Below are 20,014 nucleotides of genomic sequence, written 5' to 3'. Positions count from 1 at the left end.
ATAAGCCACAGACTGTGGGGGTGAACCCAGGTCCTACTAACTGAGGACATGATTTGCACTTGAGTTCTTGGCTTCAAGAACTTGGTTTAAATTAAAATTTAAACTCATGATTTCACCTGAGTGAATTCAGGAATTTAACCTAAGTGTTCTGCATGAGCAGGACTGTATTGTCTACTGACTAAATAAATTAATTTGATTATTTTTACTTAGATACATTTCACTGTCTATCAATTTCTGAAAAGCAAGTATGTCCTTTTTAAGCATTTTTAATGTTCACTTTAAGATAAGAATACTTGAAACAAATATGATCTCCTTGTCCTTCCTCCCTGACTTCTCTTAATATCACAAGGAAAAAAACACAGGAAAAAGTTTTCAGTAAATGCAGTTCTGTTAATGCCCTTGCAACACTTCCACTCAACCACCAATCCAGCACCAAAACATGAAATACTGGACCCTGACAGCACCAACGCTTTTGCCTTATTAAACTTTAAATCAACATGAACTTTATACGAGACCTCTGTGGTAGAAAGAAAAGCATTTTTTAAACTATGGATTTCTTTACAATTAATTCAGGTAGACCCTGCCTTCCTTGCATCTCCAAGAGCAGCTCCAAGATCATTACTATTTAAACCGTGAACACAGAGCCAACATATTATTCTTTCCAAGTCTGAAAAACCTTTTGACTTGGAACTAAGACCCTACTCATTTTGCATTTGCTTTCATAACAAAGGATTAATGACAGGTTAAAAAATCCAGACTCAGCAGCTTTTCACTATATTCCCCTCCCACTGTGGCAGGGACAACCACCAAATACCTGGCAATGCAAACCAAGGAAGGAACATTACTCAATATGTAAGAGAAAAATCCTCTGCTTGACATTTGTACCATCAACACCCTTCAAGCCTACACATGCTGGACACTAGGAGACAGCTTTCAGTGGTGCAATTCCTCCTCTGGGAGAACAGAGCTCTTTTTCCCACAGAAAACCTCCCGTGCCACTTTACCACCACCTCAGCCACCCTCATGATGGCTGTGACACAGTGACTGAGACCCCAGCATCTGCCCCATCCTATCCCATGCCTTCTGTGAACTCTGGTGCTTGCTTTGGTACATGCATGGAAGTAACACTGCTGCACATTTTTAACTGTGTGCTTCCTGACAAGAAAATCTGACTGAAATCAAGCCACTACACAGCTAAACATTACCAAAATCCATCTGGTAAAAATTATTAGACCACTTTTACCTCAGATGACACAAAATACAAAATATTCATTATGTAATTGTACCTTCATTGGGAATCTGTCCTGCCTGAAACTGCCCTGAAAAGACATCAGTATCACGCAATGACTTTAAACTTCTTGAATGTCTCTTTCAAGTACAAGTTGACAAAGCTTTTCATAAATTAATAAACAGCCCAAGGTGAGCAGAAAGATTTCTCATGAAACCTGAGCATTAATGCAATATTCCTGGATCATTTGCCATTTTATCATGCGCTAGTAATTCTCCCAAGGGTGATATCAAGGATCCTCTTAGCGGTACTGCTGGCCCATCTCTGCATGGTAATGATAAAAATATTGATTTTCACATTTGTGACTCAGATGCAATTTGACACAAGAAGTCCAAATTATTTCCCCCTTGCAGTGCATCAGCAATCACAAGCACAGAGAGCTTCATGCACATCAAAATGAAGCAGCTTTGTTAAGAAATGACACTGAAAACAGTGCTTCATTTGCTCCGTACTTTTCAAAATGAAGGCCTGGTCCAGCAGCAGATTTTAATGGTGGCTGTGGAAGGGATAAAAGAACGGTTTTGGTTGGAAGAGAGGTCTGCCTTTGGCAGGGACATCTTCACCTCGATCAGATGGGTCTGAAGAGCAGCAGCTGCAGGGCAAGATTTGCCTCGGGTATGAGCTCTTATCAAGGAGCATCCCACCTTTCCTTGAGAACCCTGACACATGGAACACCCCACCACCCCTGAAAACCCTTGGATCCTCTCCAGGTCCTGCTGGAGCAAAGTTTGGTAATTCCTATCCTGTATGTGACAATAAAGAAAATGTGGCTTTCAGTCTTAGACTGAAAGTTTGGAAATATTGACCTTTAGGCTTACACCATGCGTAGCCATCACCAATATTCCAGCCCTCCTCCCTCACTTCATTTGACTGCAAAGCTATGGCACAACTCATTTCTCCACCCAAAGCTAAACCCCACATGGTGACCAGACAAGCCTGTGCCTGAAGACATCCAGCTCCCAGCATGGCATTAAGTGAGGCTGTAAAAGCCATTGCAGAAGGGACATGACATGAGCAGGGTGCCCATGGAGGAGGGGAGCCTTTTCACTTGGAAAAGAGAGAAATTGTAACTGTGACAGAATTCAACAGAAGGGGATTAATCCCAGGGCTGTGAACCCTTCAGGTCTCCACCCCCCTCCAGACTCTCCTGGCTCTGTGAGTTTCTTGCCTTTTTTTTTTTTTAATGTGAACCTGAAACATTTCTTCAGTGCTTGAGTGAGCAGGAAATCAGCCAAAGGAGTAAGCCCCACTGGCCTTTAGATTATTTCAAACAATTCACAATAAACTACTATTCTCTGATATAATTTCAGAAATTACACTTCTTTAATGCACAATAGCAAATGAGCCCACTAAAGGAGGTAGATTTTTTCTGGGAGATAAGTACTTTTCTAAATAACACCTACCCTGAGGATCATATTTATACAACTATTTCAACAAACAAGACTTTTGAAAGTCCGCTATAATCCACTAACAAGAAAAGATCAAAGAAACTAACAGGAAGGCCAGGATGCAATCAAAATATTTGATCAGTGAGTGGTTTTGTATCCAAGCCATAAACTCAAGGGCATTTCAGTGGAAGCTGTGGGAGGAGAAGCTGCTGTGAACACCTGGAGATTATGTGGTCATGGCAGACGGAGCCCCTTAGGGGAATCCTCCCACCCCACTGGCATCCCTGCATCCCTCCCTGCACAGGACACCGCCAGTGCCCACCATCCCCGGCTTCTCATCATTTTCAGCTACGTTAAACAGCCAAGGGTGGAAATTGTACTCTTCTCCTGAGTCCCACCACCTCCCCCACTGAAGTTAAATATTTGGCCTTTGGTTAAACTAAATGGATTTTTGTTTTTCCTTTCAGAGCGGTCTCACGATCTCCGTGTGACCCCAGTGGGAGGACAGAGGGAGGCAGGGAGACCCCACCATGCACTCAGAACACTACCAGAGCCCAGTGAGCCTCAGCCCACTCAGTAGCAGAGATGGGTGTAAAAAGCTTTTAAACACTTCATTCTCTTTATTCTTTAAAGAAAAAAGAACAAAGGAAAAACTACTGGTATTTTCTGATTTTCCTCCTAACACTTTTTTTGTTGTTGCTTTTTTTTTTTTAAATACATACTTAGCAAACATTAAACAACTACATGTTTGGATGCAACTTAAGATAAACAATAGCTTTGATAGTTTAATTTTTGAAAAAAAAAATAGCAGATTCTCACTTTCTTGAAAGGCTTTATTTTTACTTATTTGTATATTCCCTAGGTTATCAGCACATTCTCCTTTGCTTTTCTGAGAGTAATATACATGTCCTTGTAACCAGAGAAGTATGGGAAATTCTGGAAACATCCAACTGTGTATAAACTCTTAAAGCTCAGACACTCTAATACAAAACAAATACCTCCCTGAAACAAACATCTCCAGATGTTTTAACATATTTTTATATATAGATAGATATATATATAAGATGTGACTCAGGCATGGAAAGCCAAAAGAATGTTCTCATTTCCTGCGACTGGCTAACAAAAAGGAAAAAAAATGTGAATGAAGGAACAAAGAACCAAAAGTCAGCTTTTTCTTAACAGCAGCAGCTTTAAAATGCTCCACTTCAAATCCTTTTTCATATAATCAGAATACTGCCTCTCTCTTGCAACTGCAGAGACTAACAAAAGGAAACACAGAAAGGAGAAAAATGTTTTCTGGGTTGTTTAAAGTACTACAGAAATGTCTCATTAGAGAAGTGCCTGTCCTTGTTTCAGTTCCAGTGTCTCCTTGTGACACCTCCCAACAAGCCCCTCTCCCACAGCCTGCCTTGTCTCCAGGGCACAGTGGTTGAGAAAAAGGCAGCAGCCACGGGTGCTGTGGCTGCCCCACAGCTCTGTCTCTGCATGGCAGGGCTCAGCCTGCAAGAGCTCACTGCATATCTTGCTCCATATTCTTTTCCCCAACAGTACAAGTGGGTACAGACAGCATAGATACTCTGGAACCTGAAAGCAATGGGTGAAGACAGCCCATGGGCATCTCCAGATCATGAAGTCTTGTCATACCAACAAATGTCAGGCAGATTTAAACAAGTATCAAGATGAGTCACTTGTCTCTGTGCCCTTTCTAACCATAAACTACGTGTCAGGGGGGCAGGACATGGGATTTCCTTCCTCTGAATCCTTTGAAGGTGAATGTCTGCAAACCAATTCTGTGAGAACTATGACAAAACCACTGCTGGGGTGGTTTCCCTTCAGGCAGGGCAGCAGGAGGGCACAGCAAGCTGTAGAGAGAACACACTCAAATGCACTTTCCACAACAGAAAGCAAAATTGCCCAGGCAATCCTTCCCCCACAATCTGCAGGCAGGCGATCCCTCTTTGAGTGCAACAATGCACGTACTCCCAATCCTGACACCACCCAGGGCAGCCACAAGCAGTTTCCAGACCTAACCCAGACCACCACCAAACACTGCTCCCTCCTTCTTTAAATCCCCAACACCTCGTCACAGAACTCCACTTTTCACACTGCTCTCTGCACAAATCCACGCTTCTGCCAGAATGGGTACTGCCACCTTTCCCAAGTTCTTTCCCATGGACATTACTGCCACCCACAAGATCAAGGAATTGATCCAGATCGAGACAAACTCCACTTTAAATCTACATATCTACCAATCTTCCTCACCACGGGTTTTCAGCTGGCTCAGGTCCCTGGTCCTGGCACAAGAAATGTTGGGGGACGGGAATGTGTGGGCCACCCCAGGTGGCTGTAGCACAACCACATGCTTAATTAAAATATCTCTGTAATCATCGATGCCTGTGGGAAGAGCAGCTGCCCTGGCATGGCCCACAGATGGTCTGTCCTGAATCATAACACTGGCCAGAGCTGGCCATTGCCCAGTGAATCTCAGCCCACTTAAGACCCTAGCAAAAATAAGTTACCTAATAGAGCACAAATGTCCGTCTCTCTGCCATGAAACACAAGTCTGTCCTGCTACCAACACGGTTCAGAAGAGCATGGTGGTCTTATGCAAAGCTCAGCAATATGTGCCTATCTGCAAGCATTTCCTCATGAAAACTAGAGGGTTTTGCAAGCAGAGGCTGCTGTGCCAATCCAGCCCTGAACCCGCAGGGCTGCCTTCCCCCGCAGCGTCGGTGGCACCCCCTGCTCCCCCGCTTGCCAAGAGTATTCTTCATCCCCAAGCCAGAGGTGGAGTGTGCCAGGAGACACCAAAGGAGACTGGGGGATGCTGTGGTTCTGCAAGACAGGAGGCTGACAGCCAGTTCCTCGCCCCTGCCAGGCAGCACCCAGCCCCAGTGGGATGGCCAGGCCCCCACAAGAGAGTCCTTGTAAAGTATCGAGGTCCCTTTTTTCCCTCCCAGGGTGGATTTGAAACTAATTCCCAGCGTGGTTCCCTCTCCCCACATCAATCCCACAGCTGCTGCACGTCAGTGTGGGGTCTGGACTGAAGCCACTTTGCCATGTTGTTGCCTCCCAAATATTTGCTGGCGTTACTGCATTGCTTTGCTGTGGTCTTCCCCAGTGTCCCCAGCTACAATAAAACAATGTATTCATACAGAAAACCGTTTTAATTTTGAGCACAGCAGCTACCCCTTGCTGCTCTGGCCACCCAGGGAATGTTCATAAGGTCATTACAATGTCTTAGCTCCCCAGATGATCGACATCAATTCCCCACCCACGATGTGAGCAAAAAACACCCCCCCGGTTTTAACTCTACTGTTCACAGCATTTTAGGTTTCACCCAGACAACAGCCCATGTACCAGTGTGTTCTCAGTTCTTCAAAGTATTTAATGCAAGCACTTGAAACAACCCTAAATCCACGTGACTAAGGACCCACCTCCTTGCTGAATTCTACAGAAGTGGCTGGTGAGGTTTTTTAATAAATTAAAAAGTGATGAAAAGAAGGATCATACAAACTAGAATTCAAGAACTTCTTATTTAACATATAAAGAAAAGCTATCACTATGAAAAATACAGAGCATAAAACCTCCTCCTGAGTGCAAACCATGTTGTAATGCTATTTTTCATGCACTCTATGGTGCTCAGACTATGCCATTTTGGCACAGGAACGTGGTTTGAGTCTGTAGAGGAGGTCCGATTTGTCCACAGCTTGTCACTGGCCACACCATCAGCTTCTGGCATCCTGGATATTGCTGATACTCTCCAGTTGCTGACACAAATTCAGCAAACTGTTTGACATAACGAGTTACTACAGTACACAAAACCAGCCAAGGAAATTACAGTATCCTGACTTTTTTCCCCGTTTCTATCTGCTTAATAAACAGAAGTCAGCATTTTCACAAAGACTTACACACCACAGGAAGGGAAATGCTGAAATAATTGCAAAGGAGTGTCCTAATTTGAAGAAAAATATTAACCCCAGGGCACAATCCCTAATTGTCATTTTCTCTAATTGTGAGCCTGAATTAGGACCTTTCACCCCTTCTGCCCCAACACCACCATTCTGCACAGGCTGCTGAGGATGACGTGCTCTGTAACACATCCTAACACAAGAACAGCAGACCATGTACACAGCAGCTTTGTTAACACCATGCATAGCTTAGACAAGGGAAGGCTTTGGCTATGAAAACGTGACTGTCAGTTTCATTTGCCTTGTCATCAGCACTTGCCATCATGGAAAGACCTGACATGAGTTATTTCCCCACTGACTATCAAGCTGCTTTTAGCACAGCCAATAACTAAAAGCCTCCCTATATTGAAAAGTAATGAGAGATTGCATTATGCTGTGGAGTGAACAACTTTTCAACTGGGCTTCAGAGGAGAACAAAGCACAGACAAATCAGGATGTGTAACCTAACACACAGCACGAAGCCACAACTGCAGGAGCTGAAAAGCTTGCCTTAAGTGCTCCAATAATTAATATTTCACTGCAACTTGAAAAAGGATTTGTTAACTGTGCAAATCACCCTATATACATTGCAGACCATTAATGGTTCCCCTGAAGTAACTGTATGGAGCCAGTTCTAAGAAAAAGACCTGTGTACTACAACTGAGATCAAACTGTCGCACCACATTTAGCTTCTTATTTAGAATCCTCTATCAAAGCCAGTAACACCATGAAGTGCCCCCATTTTTCAGCTTCACAGTCCACAGTGGAACAAGAACCACAACCCAATGAGTCTGTGCTAGTTTTTCAAGAGTAGTTATACTTGGAATAAAGAGGACCTGTTTTTTTCCAGTATTTTGCTGTATGCTGGCCTGTATTTCTTGCTACAAAGAAAAACTCAGTTTGTTCTAGGAAACTACAAAAGCTTAAGATAATAATGGTTCTGAACGGAGAAGCTAATGTTTTTCTCTGAACCACATATGAAACTTATTCCAATAATAACAAATCAAGATGAGTTCAGCACAACCAGCTGAAAAAGCTGCCCAGAAAACTCAGAGGCCATTTATAAAGCAAGCAGGCATTGCTATCAGCCCCAGGCAGCACACCAAGCAATCCTGAACAACCCACCACTACCCAGCATGGACCCACTGCACATCCCTCTTTACCCAAATCCCTCTCTTCCAGGACAGGGTCTGGTCTCTCAGCATGATGCTGAGTGAGAAAGCTGTGCCTCAGTAATGACTGGTCAAGTGACAGCACCAGCCTGCAAGTTCCTCCAGTTGCAAAACAAAAGCCACAGGAGTGACTCAAGTTCAAAAAGCCTCCATAAAACAAAGAGGGAAAAAAAAAAAAGGTTAAAAAGAAGAGTATTTGCTTGTGCATACCTGCTGACCAGATGTCTGCTGCTTTTCCATGTACCAAATCTGGAGAGAGACCTCAAATCATTCTTTTCTCTTTTGTTTTCTTCACCAAAACTTAGATTACTTAAACTCTCTAAATCAAACCAAAAAGTCAAGATACAAAACCCCTTAGGAATTCAGCTTGTAGAGGCCTTTGAGATTACTTTACATTTTGTTAAAAAGTAGGTCTGAATGAAAACTGGGTTTAAAAAACACATTTTTAGTGGGTTTTTTTAAATCCGAAGAATCAAAACAAGAAAACACGCCAAATTTTAATTTTCCTTCTTTGTATTTTACAAAATCAAAATGCATCTTTCAAGAGCCCTACCCCTTTGACTTCAGTGGACTGGAATAGCCTGCAGAAAACCCCCTCAGCCAGACGCCTGGAAACAGCTCTTCCGAAGGAGCTGGCTCCGCAGCCTCTCACCACTGTGCCACCCTGCCAAACGAGCAGCACTGCCCGTCCTGGCCGGCACCTCCCTCTGCTCCCTCACGCCAAGCTTCTGTGACAGTGAACTGCACAGCACCCTCACCTCCGACCACAGCACAGCCCCTTGTCCTCCAAACACCGATTCACCCCGAAAGAAAGGTGTGAGGAACAGAGGAAGCCAGCCAGTTTAGGCAAGGGGCCCCGTGTCCAGCCTTTACTGGGCAAACAGTTCTTACTCAGGGCACACCAGCAGCAGCACAACTCTAGACTGACTCTCGGCCAGGGGAAGATTTCCTTGGCCAGGAGGCAGCATGATTGTTCCTGCTGCAGTGAAAGGATGCTTGAGCCACCAGCTGTACCCTGGATGGCTCTGCTGCCACCGCTGTTTTCCTGGATGTGCTGGCCAGCCACATGCTGCTGCAGGAAAGCTCCCTGCTACTTCATCTGTGCAAGTTTCTGCAAGAGGGGCTCTAGTCCGACTTTGTCCCAAACTGCTCGCTCTGCCAGGGGCGTAGCTTAGGTCATACCCTTGGAAGCGTGTACCAGCAGGGCAGCTGGCCCACTCCCTGACAACCTCAGCAGAACAGATGCCAAATGTGGAACTGCTCTGTTTACCTGGCCAAAGAGGCAGCTCGGCCAAAGCACCTGTGTGGGGCTGAAAGACAGAGCTGAGCACAGCCATGACTGACTGACGCTGAGGGGACAAATGCTGACAACTCGGCCACTTTCAGGAAAGCAGAAAGAATTCTGGCCTGGAAGCACCCACCACCCACTACGAAAGCTGTTGGAACATCTGAAGAAAAAAGTTAACTCAATACATACGGACACCTGGATCACATTATCATGTTTTTCTAAGCATGTGGCTGCACTGCAGCTGGAGCAAAAGCTGGTTAAGGCTGGTGAGATCCTGCCCAGGACATCAGGGTACTGATCCTCGGAGCAGAGCTGGCTCACCTCGCTCAGGATGCCACCACTGTAGCCCAAACTCAGCCTGACTTTGCAACTGCCACGGCTTTTCTTCAAAGGTATGGCAGAGAGCTGGAGGAGCCTGCAGGAGAAGTCAGGCACGGAAAAGATGCAGTCTTTAGACAGGCTAGTCTGTGTGCCAGCAGCCATCCTGTACCTGCAGTCCAAGGCAGCTACAAAATCATTCGTTTTTTTTCCCTCAGCTCCAGCTTTTGACATATTAGCACAATACTCTGCCAAGTGCTTTAATTAGGGCCATTTCTTACCAAGAAACAACCGCACAGGACGAGGCTTTGAAACGCTGAGCGATGAGCAGGGCAGCCTTTACTTCCCGTAGTCCACCCCATTAACCCGTCCCCAAGACAGGACTGCCCGGTAATTGTGGGATATGCATAAAGCATCACGAATCTCACCACATCCACATCCGACGTTATTTGGTATGGTGCTTTTAGAACACGCACCGCCCGCCCGGGACAGGGCGCCTTTTACCGCGCTGGGACCAGCCGGGCTCCCGCCGTGGCCGGGACGTGCGAGCCGCAGCTCCGGGTGTTCTTCCCGATGGCTGCACCGAGGGCACAGGGCCCGCCCCAGCGCTCCGAGCGAGCGCCGAACGCCGAGGGGGATCGCGGAGAGGAGGGATTCCCGCAGTGCCCCTCGCTGCGCCTGCCGGCGCTGCCCGGGACAGGGAAAAGTTTCCCCGTGGAACGGACACTTCACAGGGGGAGCAGCGGGGACGCCCTGCACGGCCGCGGGCCCCCCGGCCCCTCGGCGGGAGCGCAGCCCGACCCCGCCGGCGCCCGCGGCAGCAGCGGGAAAGCGCCTTTCTCTGCCGGGCAGCAGCCGGTGACAGCGGCCCGGCCGAGACAAAGCGCCGCCCGCCGCGGGAGGCGGGACGGACGGGCGGGCGGCCCCGCGCCTCTCCTACCTGTTACAGTTGATCCCCGCCGCCGCCACCCCCAGCATCCCGGCGGCCCCGCTCCGCCGCTCCCGCCAAGCGCGCCCCACCGGCGGCGGGAGGCGCCTCGCCGGGCCGCGGTAATGGCGCTGGGCGGCACCGCCCGCCGCCGGGGGGCGCGCTCCGCCCGCCCGCGCCCCGCCCCGGCCCCGCTGCGCCCCCGCGCGGCGAGAGAGGGGAGCACGGCCGGGAGAGGGGATCGATCCCACCGGGAATGAGGGGATCGACCCCACCGGGAATGAGGGGATCGATCCCACCGGTAATGAGGAGATCGATCCCACCGGGAATGAGGGGAGCACGGCCGGGAATGAGGGGATCGATCCCACCGGCAATGAGGGGATCGACCCCACCGGGAATGAGGGGATCGACCCCACCGGGAATGAGGGGATCGATCCCACCGGGAATGAGGGGATCGACCCCACCGGGAATGAGGGGATCGATCCCACCGGGAATGAGGGGAGCACGGCCGGGAGAGGGGATCGATCCCACCGGGAGAGAGGGGAGCACGGCCGGGAGATGGGGTCGATCCCACCGCCCAGCACGGCCGGGAAATGGACGGGAATTACTGCCGAGGGCTGGGCTCCCCCAGCCCCCTGTGCTTCCCGCCGACCCGCGGGAGGGGCCGTTCGCCTCCTCTGCCAGCCCTGCGGGAGATGCGGCCGGAGGGGCGGCGGCCGGAACGCCCCGCAGAGTTACGTGAAATAGGTGCCTGGGAGCGGCTCTTGCTGGTCTTGTGTTGCTCGGCTTTTTTTTTTTTTTTTTTTTCTTTCTTTTTCTTTCTTTTTTTTCTTTTTTTTCTTTTTTTTCTTTTTTTTTTCCAGAACAGAAAATTGCTGTCAAACCAATTCCAAGTATTTTCGCCGTTTCGTACACGTGGTTGGGTAGTGCAGGATAATTTGTAGCAAGAAAGCTGTCGCCACGCCTTGGGACGCCAAACATGCTTAGGTGAATTCTGCTGGAGTCAGAGTCCGGTTTAAATCAATGTTATTTAAACATGTAACAGCATTAATAAGCACTGGCCTGGGGAAAGCCTAGCACCTCACTCAGGCTCTGAAAGTTACCTCCAACGCTGCCAAACCTGGGGCCAAACCTTCTGCTTCACTTGGGGAGAAACAACCACATTCCAAAACTAGGCAAGTTTCAAAGGCAGGCCACATGGACAAAGGAAAGGTGCATAATAGAAATGGTGAGATTATTGAGCTGTCTCTATCACCACCCATTGCCGTCCTTAATATCAGAACAAGGAAGTGGTGTGTTGGAATGAAAAAGGCAAACATTTGCCTGCCAGGATTAAGGAACTATCTATATGGCTCCCAGAAGACAGCTCAAGGAATATGTTAAGCCAGCGAAAATCAGCATTGACAGGGATGAGTGAGCACAGATCAGAAAGAATAATTCAAACAACGGGCACATCTACTTTGGTATCCATCAGAACCAGGAAAAGAATGTAAATTTTGGGGACTATGATGCACAAAAGGTATATGATGGCTTTGCCAGAAGCATGATTCTAGAGAGGACTACAGCTGTAGAAACACAGACTATCTGTTCTGTAGTACTTTTTTTTTTTTTTTTTTTTTTTTTTTTTTTTTTTTTCCTCTCCTCCTTGGCAGGGTTCAGTTTTGCTTGCCAAGATGAGGAATCAAACACAGCAAGACTTTATTATCACAGGGAATACATTTCTGCATAAAATGGAAAGTAAAGTGTATGGCTGAAAAGGGAAGGGATGATATGCCAGAAGAGGGGGATTTACTCAGCACTGGTCAAGCCCCACCTGGAGGGCTGAGTCCAGTTCTGGGCTTCCCAATACAAGAGAAACATGGACATACTGAAAAGAGCCCATCACATGGCCACTAAGATTATTTCAAGATCAGAGCACCTCTCCTGTGAAAAGAGACAGCGACCTGTGACTGCTCAGCCCAGAGAAGAGAAGGCTCAGAGACATCTTGCCAATTAATAAAAATAGCTGAAAAGAGAAGGTAGAAGGAGGACAGCCAGTCTCCTTTCAGTGAAGTCCAGTGACAGGGGAAACAAGCTGAAATACAGGAGGTTCCCTCTGAACATCAGGGAAGAAATGTTCACTGTGAGAGTGACTGAGCACTGGCAGAGGTTGTCTGTGGAGGCCGTGGAGCCTTCACCCTTGAAGGTACTCCATAGCTGTCTGGAGTGGTCCTAGGAATGTGGCTCTAGGTGGCTGTGCTTGAACAGAGAGGTGGGACAAGTGACCTCCAGCGGTGCCTGCCAACCTCAACAACGGTGTGATTGTGTTGAAAAACCAATCACAACCCCTCTCAATTAAAAACTAAACAACCCAAAAACCACAAAATAACCAAGCCCAAAACACCCACCCATTTTAATGACTCTATCAGCAAAGCTTCCTTATATCATCTAAATAAGTAAGTACTCATTCTGTGCCAGCTGAAGGTAACACAACCCTTTTGGTTTTTTTCTAATCTGCTTTGGGCAGTCTGCCATTACTTGTAGTCAGCTTCATGAATGTCTTTAATTAACTTCAGCTTGTCTGCAAGGATTTCAGGGTCTCACTGCTGCACCTCCTGGGGAGCTGTAGGAGATGGTTGTCCCTGGCTGCTAAAGAGCAGCACCTCTGACCAGCACAGCCTGAGACAGCAGGGAGGTGGCTGGGCTGTGCACCTACCGGGGTGCAACTACCGGGGCCGCAAACTTCAGAACAGTAAATTCTGGCAATAATTAACAGGCAGTGCCAGCCAACAAGCGCAGCCGTTGTGGCGCTTCCTTTGGAGAGAACATTAATGGATTTAACAGCAAGTGAATTGCACCATGTACAGTTTTCCAGGGCTTTTAAAGATGAAATCCCTGAAGCCTGGTCTGCAAGCAATATAATCTCAAAGTAGCAAAGGCATTCTCATAGAGAGTGGGAGAGCCTTCCCCAAACATGTACAAATGCCAAACACTAAGTACTAGCAGCTTTTGGAAATGTTGTACCAAGAAAAGCCAGGAATCCAGTTTCCTAGTTAGCCTCCTCAGGCTCTGTGCACTTTGCAGCAAGTTTGTGCCTTGGGGTATGATTTAAATTTTTGTTTTGTCTTGCTTTACAACAGAAATAAAAATTCTTAATTGTTATTAATTGTCCATTACATAGTATTAGAGCATGCTGGCATTCTAATTAACTTGTAAAATTCAGTCCAGAATACTTAGGCAAGTAATTTAATAGTATTCACAAAACACACACCACAGACTCAAAAGGAGATCATTCCTTCCATTCCAGTGCAGGCTATGACAATTTTCTTCCTATGCAGTTTAAAGAAAATATGGTAATCTGCCTACTTATTTCTGCTCACACTGCCATCACAAAGTTTAACATTCTGCTGCTAATGTACTTGGCATCAGGTAGAGAAGTGCCATTATCCCCAGCAGGCAAGTCAGGAAATAGAGACAGAGACGCTGAAATTAAATTCACAAAGGAAGCATGTGGCAAAGCAGAGAATTTGGACTTCATGTCTCCAGACCAGCATATTAATCACAAAATTAATGTGGTTCCTTTTTTTTTTTTTTTTACTCTCTTTTCTCCCTTTAAGACCAGACTAAATGCAGTTTTAAGTAGGCACATGTTTTTGATGTTCTGTTTCCAGACTACTTGACATTTTCCATCACTGTTGAAATACTAAACTTAACTGTACTGCAGCTAGCAGTGGTACTTTAGTGACATGGACTTGGTAATGCCAGGTTAACAGTTGGACTCTTTGATCTTTGAGGTCTTCTCCAACCTAAATGATTCTGTCACTCTTAAGTGACAGCACAGAGCCTTTCTATTCAGAGCTAAATGCATGATCAGCTTTGCTGACACTGAACAAGGCCATTATTGTAGGCCTGGGCAAGAAATGAGAAAGGAAGGGTTATTGGGGACAGATGAGAAGCCAGCTGCCTGGTCAAAGAATTTGCCTGTCTCTCACCACAAATATCAGCATCTTTACATCAAGTTCTTTTTCTGGAAATGAGAAAGTATGTTATGATTTTGCCAGAGTGGTATGAAGAGACATGAGTAAGTAACTTCTAACTGTGGTAATTTGCTCTAGCTTCTGTTTCCTTCCAGAACTTCATGCAGCTGGAAATGGTAGATTCATAGAATGGTTTGGGTTGTAAGGGAACTTAAGGAACAATAGTTCCAACCCTCTGCCACAGGCAGGGATGTCTTGCACTAGACAAGGTTGCTCAGAGCCTCATCCAACCTGGCTTTGAATACTTCAAGGGATGGGGCATCTACAGCTTCTTTGGGCAAAAGTTCCAGGGCCTCACCACCTTCACAGTAAAGAATTTCTAATATACAGTCTAAGCCTACTCTGCCTCTGAGAGCCTGTTAGCAGAGCAGCCCCATGCTTAATATAACCAATGGATTTAAACTGTTAACTGTGTCAGTGTTCATGTCATAGCTCCAAAGCTCTGAAGTTAAAGCAACAGTGAAGGAAACTTTGACCATGTAAGTAGGAACAAGTTTTGAACATGAGGTGTCCAACTAAATATTCTTAGCAAAGCTGTTAATGAATTAACAGATGAAATATTATTTAGGGTTCACATTTTTGCTCACTATCATTAACTTCACTAATCAGTTGAATAAGTAAGTTTTGACCACTACTTGGTATCTCTAAAAAGCATTGCTATTATTAAAAACAATATATAGTTTGCTCAAAATACTAGAAGGCTTATTTTAGTGATCATTCTGACATCCATATAAAAGGAGTCAGATTTCTGCTTCATGCATTTTAGACACACCTAGTATATTCAGCATCCTTTTTTCTTGGAAGAGGGGAGAATGCAAAACCAAGGATATACCTTCTATTGTTCAATCTCAAACCGCTGCAATATTGATCAATAAAATTCCATATTTAGCAGTATGAATTTCTGCTTCATGACAAGATCAGTACCTGTACAGACACACTAAAGGCTAAAGAAAAAAAAATTATGGCAGCACCACAAAACAGGTACTTTAAGAAATAATGACTCTTGGAGATCATGGTATTACTCTCACATTTTTAGTAAAAATGTGTAATTCTTCTTCAAGCCTTTTGTCATTGCAATTCCCATCTTTCCCAGAATGTTACAAAACCTAACCTTAGCTTTTCTGCATTTTCTGAAAGTCCTCTTCCTGCAAGATATCCACGATCTCCTACCACTGCAAACAACTGGTTTAACCAGTTTCCAAGAGAAAGGCTGGTGGGTAGTCAGGGCAGGGACAGAGAGCTGCCACATCAACAACAGGAGCTGTTTCAAGTTTTTATCACCCCCATCTGCTTTTCTCCCTTCCAGAGGCTGTAGCCCTCTGCCCCTGGAGCAGAGACCACTCACCTGTCCCCTTGCAATGGTGGGCAGCTTCACCTGGACTGCTACAGCTGCAGGTTTAAGTCAATGCCGTGACTAGATGTGAGAGGAACATTAACTAGTCTGTATAAATGTGTGGATGCTAAAGCCAAAATTATATGATTGGCCTTCTCCCTTGGCAAGAGTAATGCTGAGCATCAGCAACTTAACTCCACAAAGGGGAGTAATAACAGTAAAACAGTATTTGGCTAAAAGCCTTTTTCTGGAGCTCTATAATGGTGTCTGTGCTTTTTATTTTTGAGATGCTCTGCATGCTGCAAAGGGTGAGAGAGAGCCAAGAGCTAATATGTACCTCCCCTCCGGAAACAGTCTGAGTGTTCTCAGAACAAGCTTCAATTTTCAGGCAACGAAACAATAAACCCCACTTAAATCCTATGCTCATACACAGCTGCTATCCAATGTCTATCAATTTAAAACACTTTCAAAGCCTGCTGTGGGAGGACTGGGACTATGCCCATGCCCAAAAGAGCACACTGTTTTTGACACTGATTATATTTACCTTGGATTCTTAAGAAGCCTTTAGGCATTCAATTGACAGCAAAAAACCAAAATGATTTGCCAATACCAAGGCATGCTGATTTGTTGGAGCACTAACTGATGTGAGTTTCCATACTTGTTTTAATATTCTATCTTCACTATTCAATCCAGCCTGAATCCTCAGAATCAGCCCAAGAAACACAGGACAGGAAAGAAAGGAAGGAAGCTTCCGAATCTAAGATGCATCTTCTCATCCTTTCACAACCAGATGATAAAATTTAATCAAAATCATTTAAAAAGTAGCCAGGTTATTTTTTCCCTTCCCCATAGCATATATACATTTATGTGAAAGCTGTTAGAATTTGACTGGGAGTATCAGGTTCTCTTTTTTGACCCTTATTTCCACTTACTATGTCTTCTTTTCATGGCTTATGATCCCCTCTCTGACCACGTATTTGTGTAATAAGCGTGGTCTACGAAAAAAGGTTGTCAAGAAAATAAACACACCAAATTCATCCTTGAATCAAACTAAGCACCTCTTCATCCAGTGAGTATGTAATCTCTGCACTAGGACAATCATGCAGATAAAGAAAAATTATCACATCCTATTAGGGAAGAGGTAATTATGTCCATCTCAAAGTTGAGTGCAATTAGAAATGCATGCTGATTTATAAGGTAGTTAGTACTCAAACACACTAAGTGCAATCCTGCTAGTAAGACCACTAACAGCTTCTGCATCCCTCCTCTCCCCCCTGTCTAATCTTGTCAGATTGCTGGTGACAATCTAGTAACACATTAGAAGTCATTTAAATAAGCTTTTTTTTTTTTTTTCTAAAAAAACCCTATAATAAACCAACTTTTTTTCTGTTCACCCAGAAGAACCCATTGCTTTAGTTGCCTTCCAGAGTAGAGGTTGTGGATACTACATCAGATCCATAAAATCTCTTCAGTGTAATGGTAGACAGCCCTTGTTCTCTATCATGCACCTGAGTAGTATTTTCTCAGGTAAGAACAGGCATTCAGGGAAAAAAAATAAGGCACTCTGTTGAGTAAAGGTGAATTTTATTGAAGTGATGGCCACACGAAAAGGCCATCAAAGACATTATTTCTAAACAAAATACGTATCTATCCAGACTAGCAATTCTGAAATTACTACAACAAATATATTTTTATCTCTTCCTACATTTGGTTTCTCAGCTTGTGAATAGTGACTGCTATTTGCAAGGCTTCAAAGGGATATACTTTCACAGTACCAACAATAGTAGAACTAGCAGGTAGTTTAGGAAGTATTGGTGCACTGGGTGAAGCCAAGGCATAAGTCAAAGGAAGTGTCTATGTTTAAACTGCCTTCAAAGTCACTCAGTACAAACTAAGGAGAGTTTTTAGGCATTCCTCCACAATTTCATGATATATCATCTCATCACAGCAGAAAGATGGAGGGAGATAGATAAAGGAAGATTTAAATTTAGAAAATAATCTAACCCTGTATTCTCACAGTTATAGTTTGGGGAAGAAGGGCTATGAAAGAAAAAAATCAACTTTACTCTCTTGTTCTAACATGTTTCCCTTGGGCCATCCTGAACCCCAGATTCAACTGGCCACATCTACACAACAGCCTGACAAACTCTGATCTTCCTGTCTTTCAGCTGAAGCACTTTTTGGTTCCACAGAGGAGTCTCCCTTCTGGGTAAAGGGAAAATGAAAGACAGATAACCCGTTTCTAAGTCAGCATTAGATAGCTAAAAATTCAGCCACAGTGCACATGCAGGTTTGGGAACATTGAATCATTCCCATTTTTGGTTTTTAATTAATATATAATCTGCATAGTAACAGCATTATTATTATTATTATCATTATTATTATCATTATTGTTATGCTGTCCTTATGCTTGGGCTGAAGGCAGGCTGTTAAAAGACAAAATTTGATCCTAAGCTCATGAACATTTTGGGCAAGGGTGACATTTTCTGTGAAACATTCTAATCAATGTGGCACTGTAAAGTAAACAAAAAGAACCAGAAAGCAAAGTCAGCACAGTGCTCTTCCAAAAAAGAGCACCACAGTATATCAAGAAGCAGCAGTACTAGTTAAAACTTTAAACTGCTTTTTGAAAGCAAATCACAGCAACAATGCTGTACATTACAAATGCAAATATATGACATATAAAATTTCTCCATGCAAAATAATCCTGTTTCCTGTTCGCATTCTTCTATGCCATTTACTGAAGTGTCTGTTAAACTTTGATATATTTGCTTACAGTCAGTTTATTGCCACATAGATAAGTTCTGGCAATCTTAGCAACAGAAAACAGTCTAGTAACAGTTACTAAAATATTTTTACATTAGTTAAGAGCTCAATATTTTATTGTAAAAAAATACATTAATGCAAGTTGTTCACTACATTCATAAGTGTGGTACTCAAGTTTTACTAAAAACAGTAAGCATGCAACTCAGACTTGAAAGAAGTCAATAAGCAACTGGTATTTCATACAGCCAGTGATATATGTTACTTGCATACTTTTATTCACAGCTTACAATGTTAAATAATTTACAGTTCTGAAATACGTGCATTTTAAGAGGAACTTGTCCCAGCTCTTTAGCAACGGCAGAGACTAAATCAGGTCTGCTGCAAAGGGAGTGTGAACTACGTGAGACAAAGCCATACTCTTCTACTCATGTGCTTCCATTCTTAAAATCACAGCAGGAGGATGACTAGCGCTTATTTTTATACATATTTCAAATCTCTCCTGTTGCTGTGCTTTGGCTTTCTTTTGAGTGACATCAACCAAATCCAGCTGAAAAGGAGTTTGAATCCAACATCCGAGACCTGGTCCAAATCGCGAATGCTGAAGGTAAGGTAAAGCATTCCAAAGGCAAATGCACAAAAACCTAAAGATAGTCTCCTGTTTGCTACCTACAGACACCTGAAAGACTCATTCCTCACACTGCTGTCAATCAGTTCTGTGTTCTGAAAGTCCACAGAGAATGTTTTCCCCAGTAACACAAACCATAAAGGTTCCAGTTGAAATACATAATGGAGGGGAAGAAAATAGAAGTTCCTAGGACAGTGGAAAGGAATTAAAATACCTAAAAAACCCCCGTTGGCTTTGCTGATTGTGTACTGAAATATATACAAGAAAAAATTAAACCAAAAGCAAACTTACTGAAAAGTTTATTCTCAACATGTTGCCATTCTGCTGTTCATATGTTCGGATTAATTTCAGTCTGAAATAAGGCAATATTAAAGGAACAAGCCATTTCTTCTGAGCCTGAGCTAAGGTAGATAGGAAAGGAAGAACCCTATTTAGTATTTGTATGTGTATCAGGGAAAGACTCTCTGTAAAACACCACAGAGAACATGAAAAAGACAGAAAGACTGGTTTAAACATAAGCAGGATTCAAACACTTGTATCCTTTTTAAAACCTTACAAATAAATTAAGATGGTGAAAGGCATTATGGACTGTAAAGGGGAGAAGACAACTGAAGGTTAAAAAAGGTGCTGTGTTGATAATAGAAGCAGAGATGGTAGAAATTTATTTTTCTTGGAAAAAACCTATAACATTCTGTTGAGTAACCTGGAACAGGGATCATCTCATCTGTGCAAAAGATCTATGCAAATGATGTGCACACACACAGGTAAGCGAGAGAATAAGATCTTCAGCCATTAGAACACTTAAAAGATGCATCTATTGGCAAAAGCTTCATTCTTTTCTCTCAGAAGTTAATGTTAGGAGTCTCACCCGTGGGCTCAGATTCTTTCTTTAGTGTCTTCACTATGGCTAAGTCAGTATGAGTAGTCTTGTCATCACATTAC

At 44.2% G+C, this 20,014-nt stretch overlaps 1 protein-coding gene across 2 annotated transcripts in view; it reads right to left on the bottom strand.

The window, feature by feature from the left end:
- LIMS1 (LIM zinc finger domain containing 1) overlaps positions 1–10,487 on the bottom strand; it is a 73,046-nt gene extending 62,559 nt beyond the window's left edge. The window contains exon 1 of one of the 2 annotated variants that reach the window (XM_063392688.1): positions 10,345–10,487. In XM_063392688.1, coding sequence (XP_063248758.1) covers positions 10,345–10,382 — 38 coding nt within the window. In that variant the 5' untranslated portion in view covers positions 10,383–10,487. Of the gene's footprint in view, positions 1–9,832; positions 9,969–10,344 lie in introns of those variants that run through there. The other variant, XM_063392689.1, reaches the window with a different exon arrangement.
- Between the last annotated feature and the right edge of the window lie 9,527 nt (positions 10,488–20,014).

The sequence above is a fragment of the Prinia subflava genome, chromosome 3, assembly GCF_021018805.1.
Source record: "Prinia subflava isolate CZ2003 ecotype Zambia chromosome 3, Cam_Psub_1.2, whole genome shotgun sequence".
Taxonomy (NCBI): domain Eukaryota; kingdom Metazoa; phylum Chordata; class Aves; order Passeriformes; family Cisticolidae; genus Prinia; species Prinia subflava.
The sequence above is the reverse complement of the archived record's forward strand: the minus strand, read 5'-3'. Positions and strand labels throughout refer to the sequence as shown.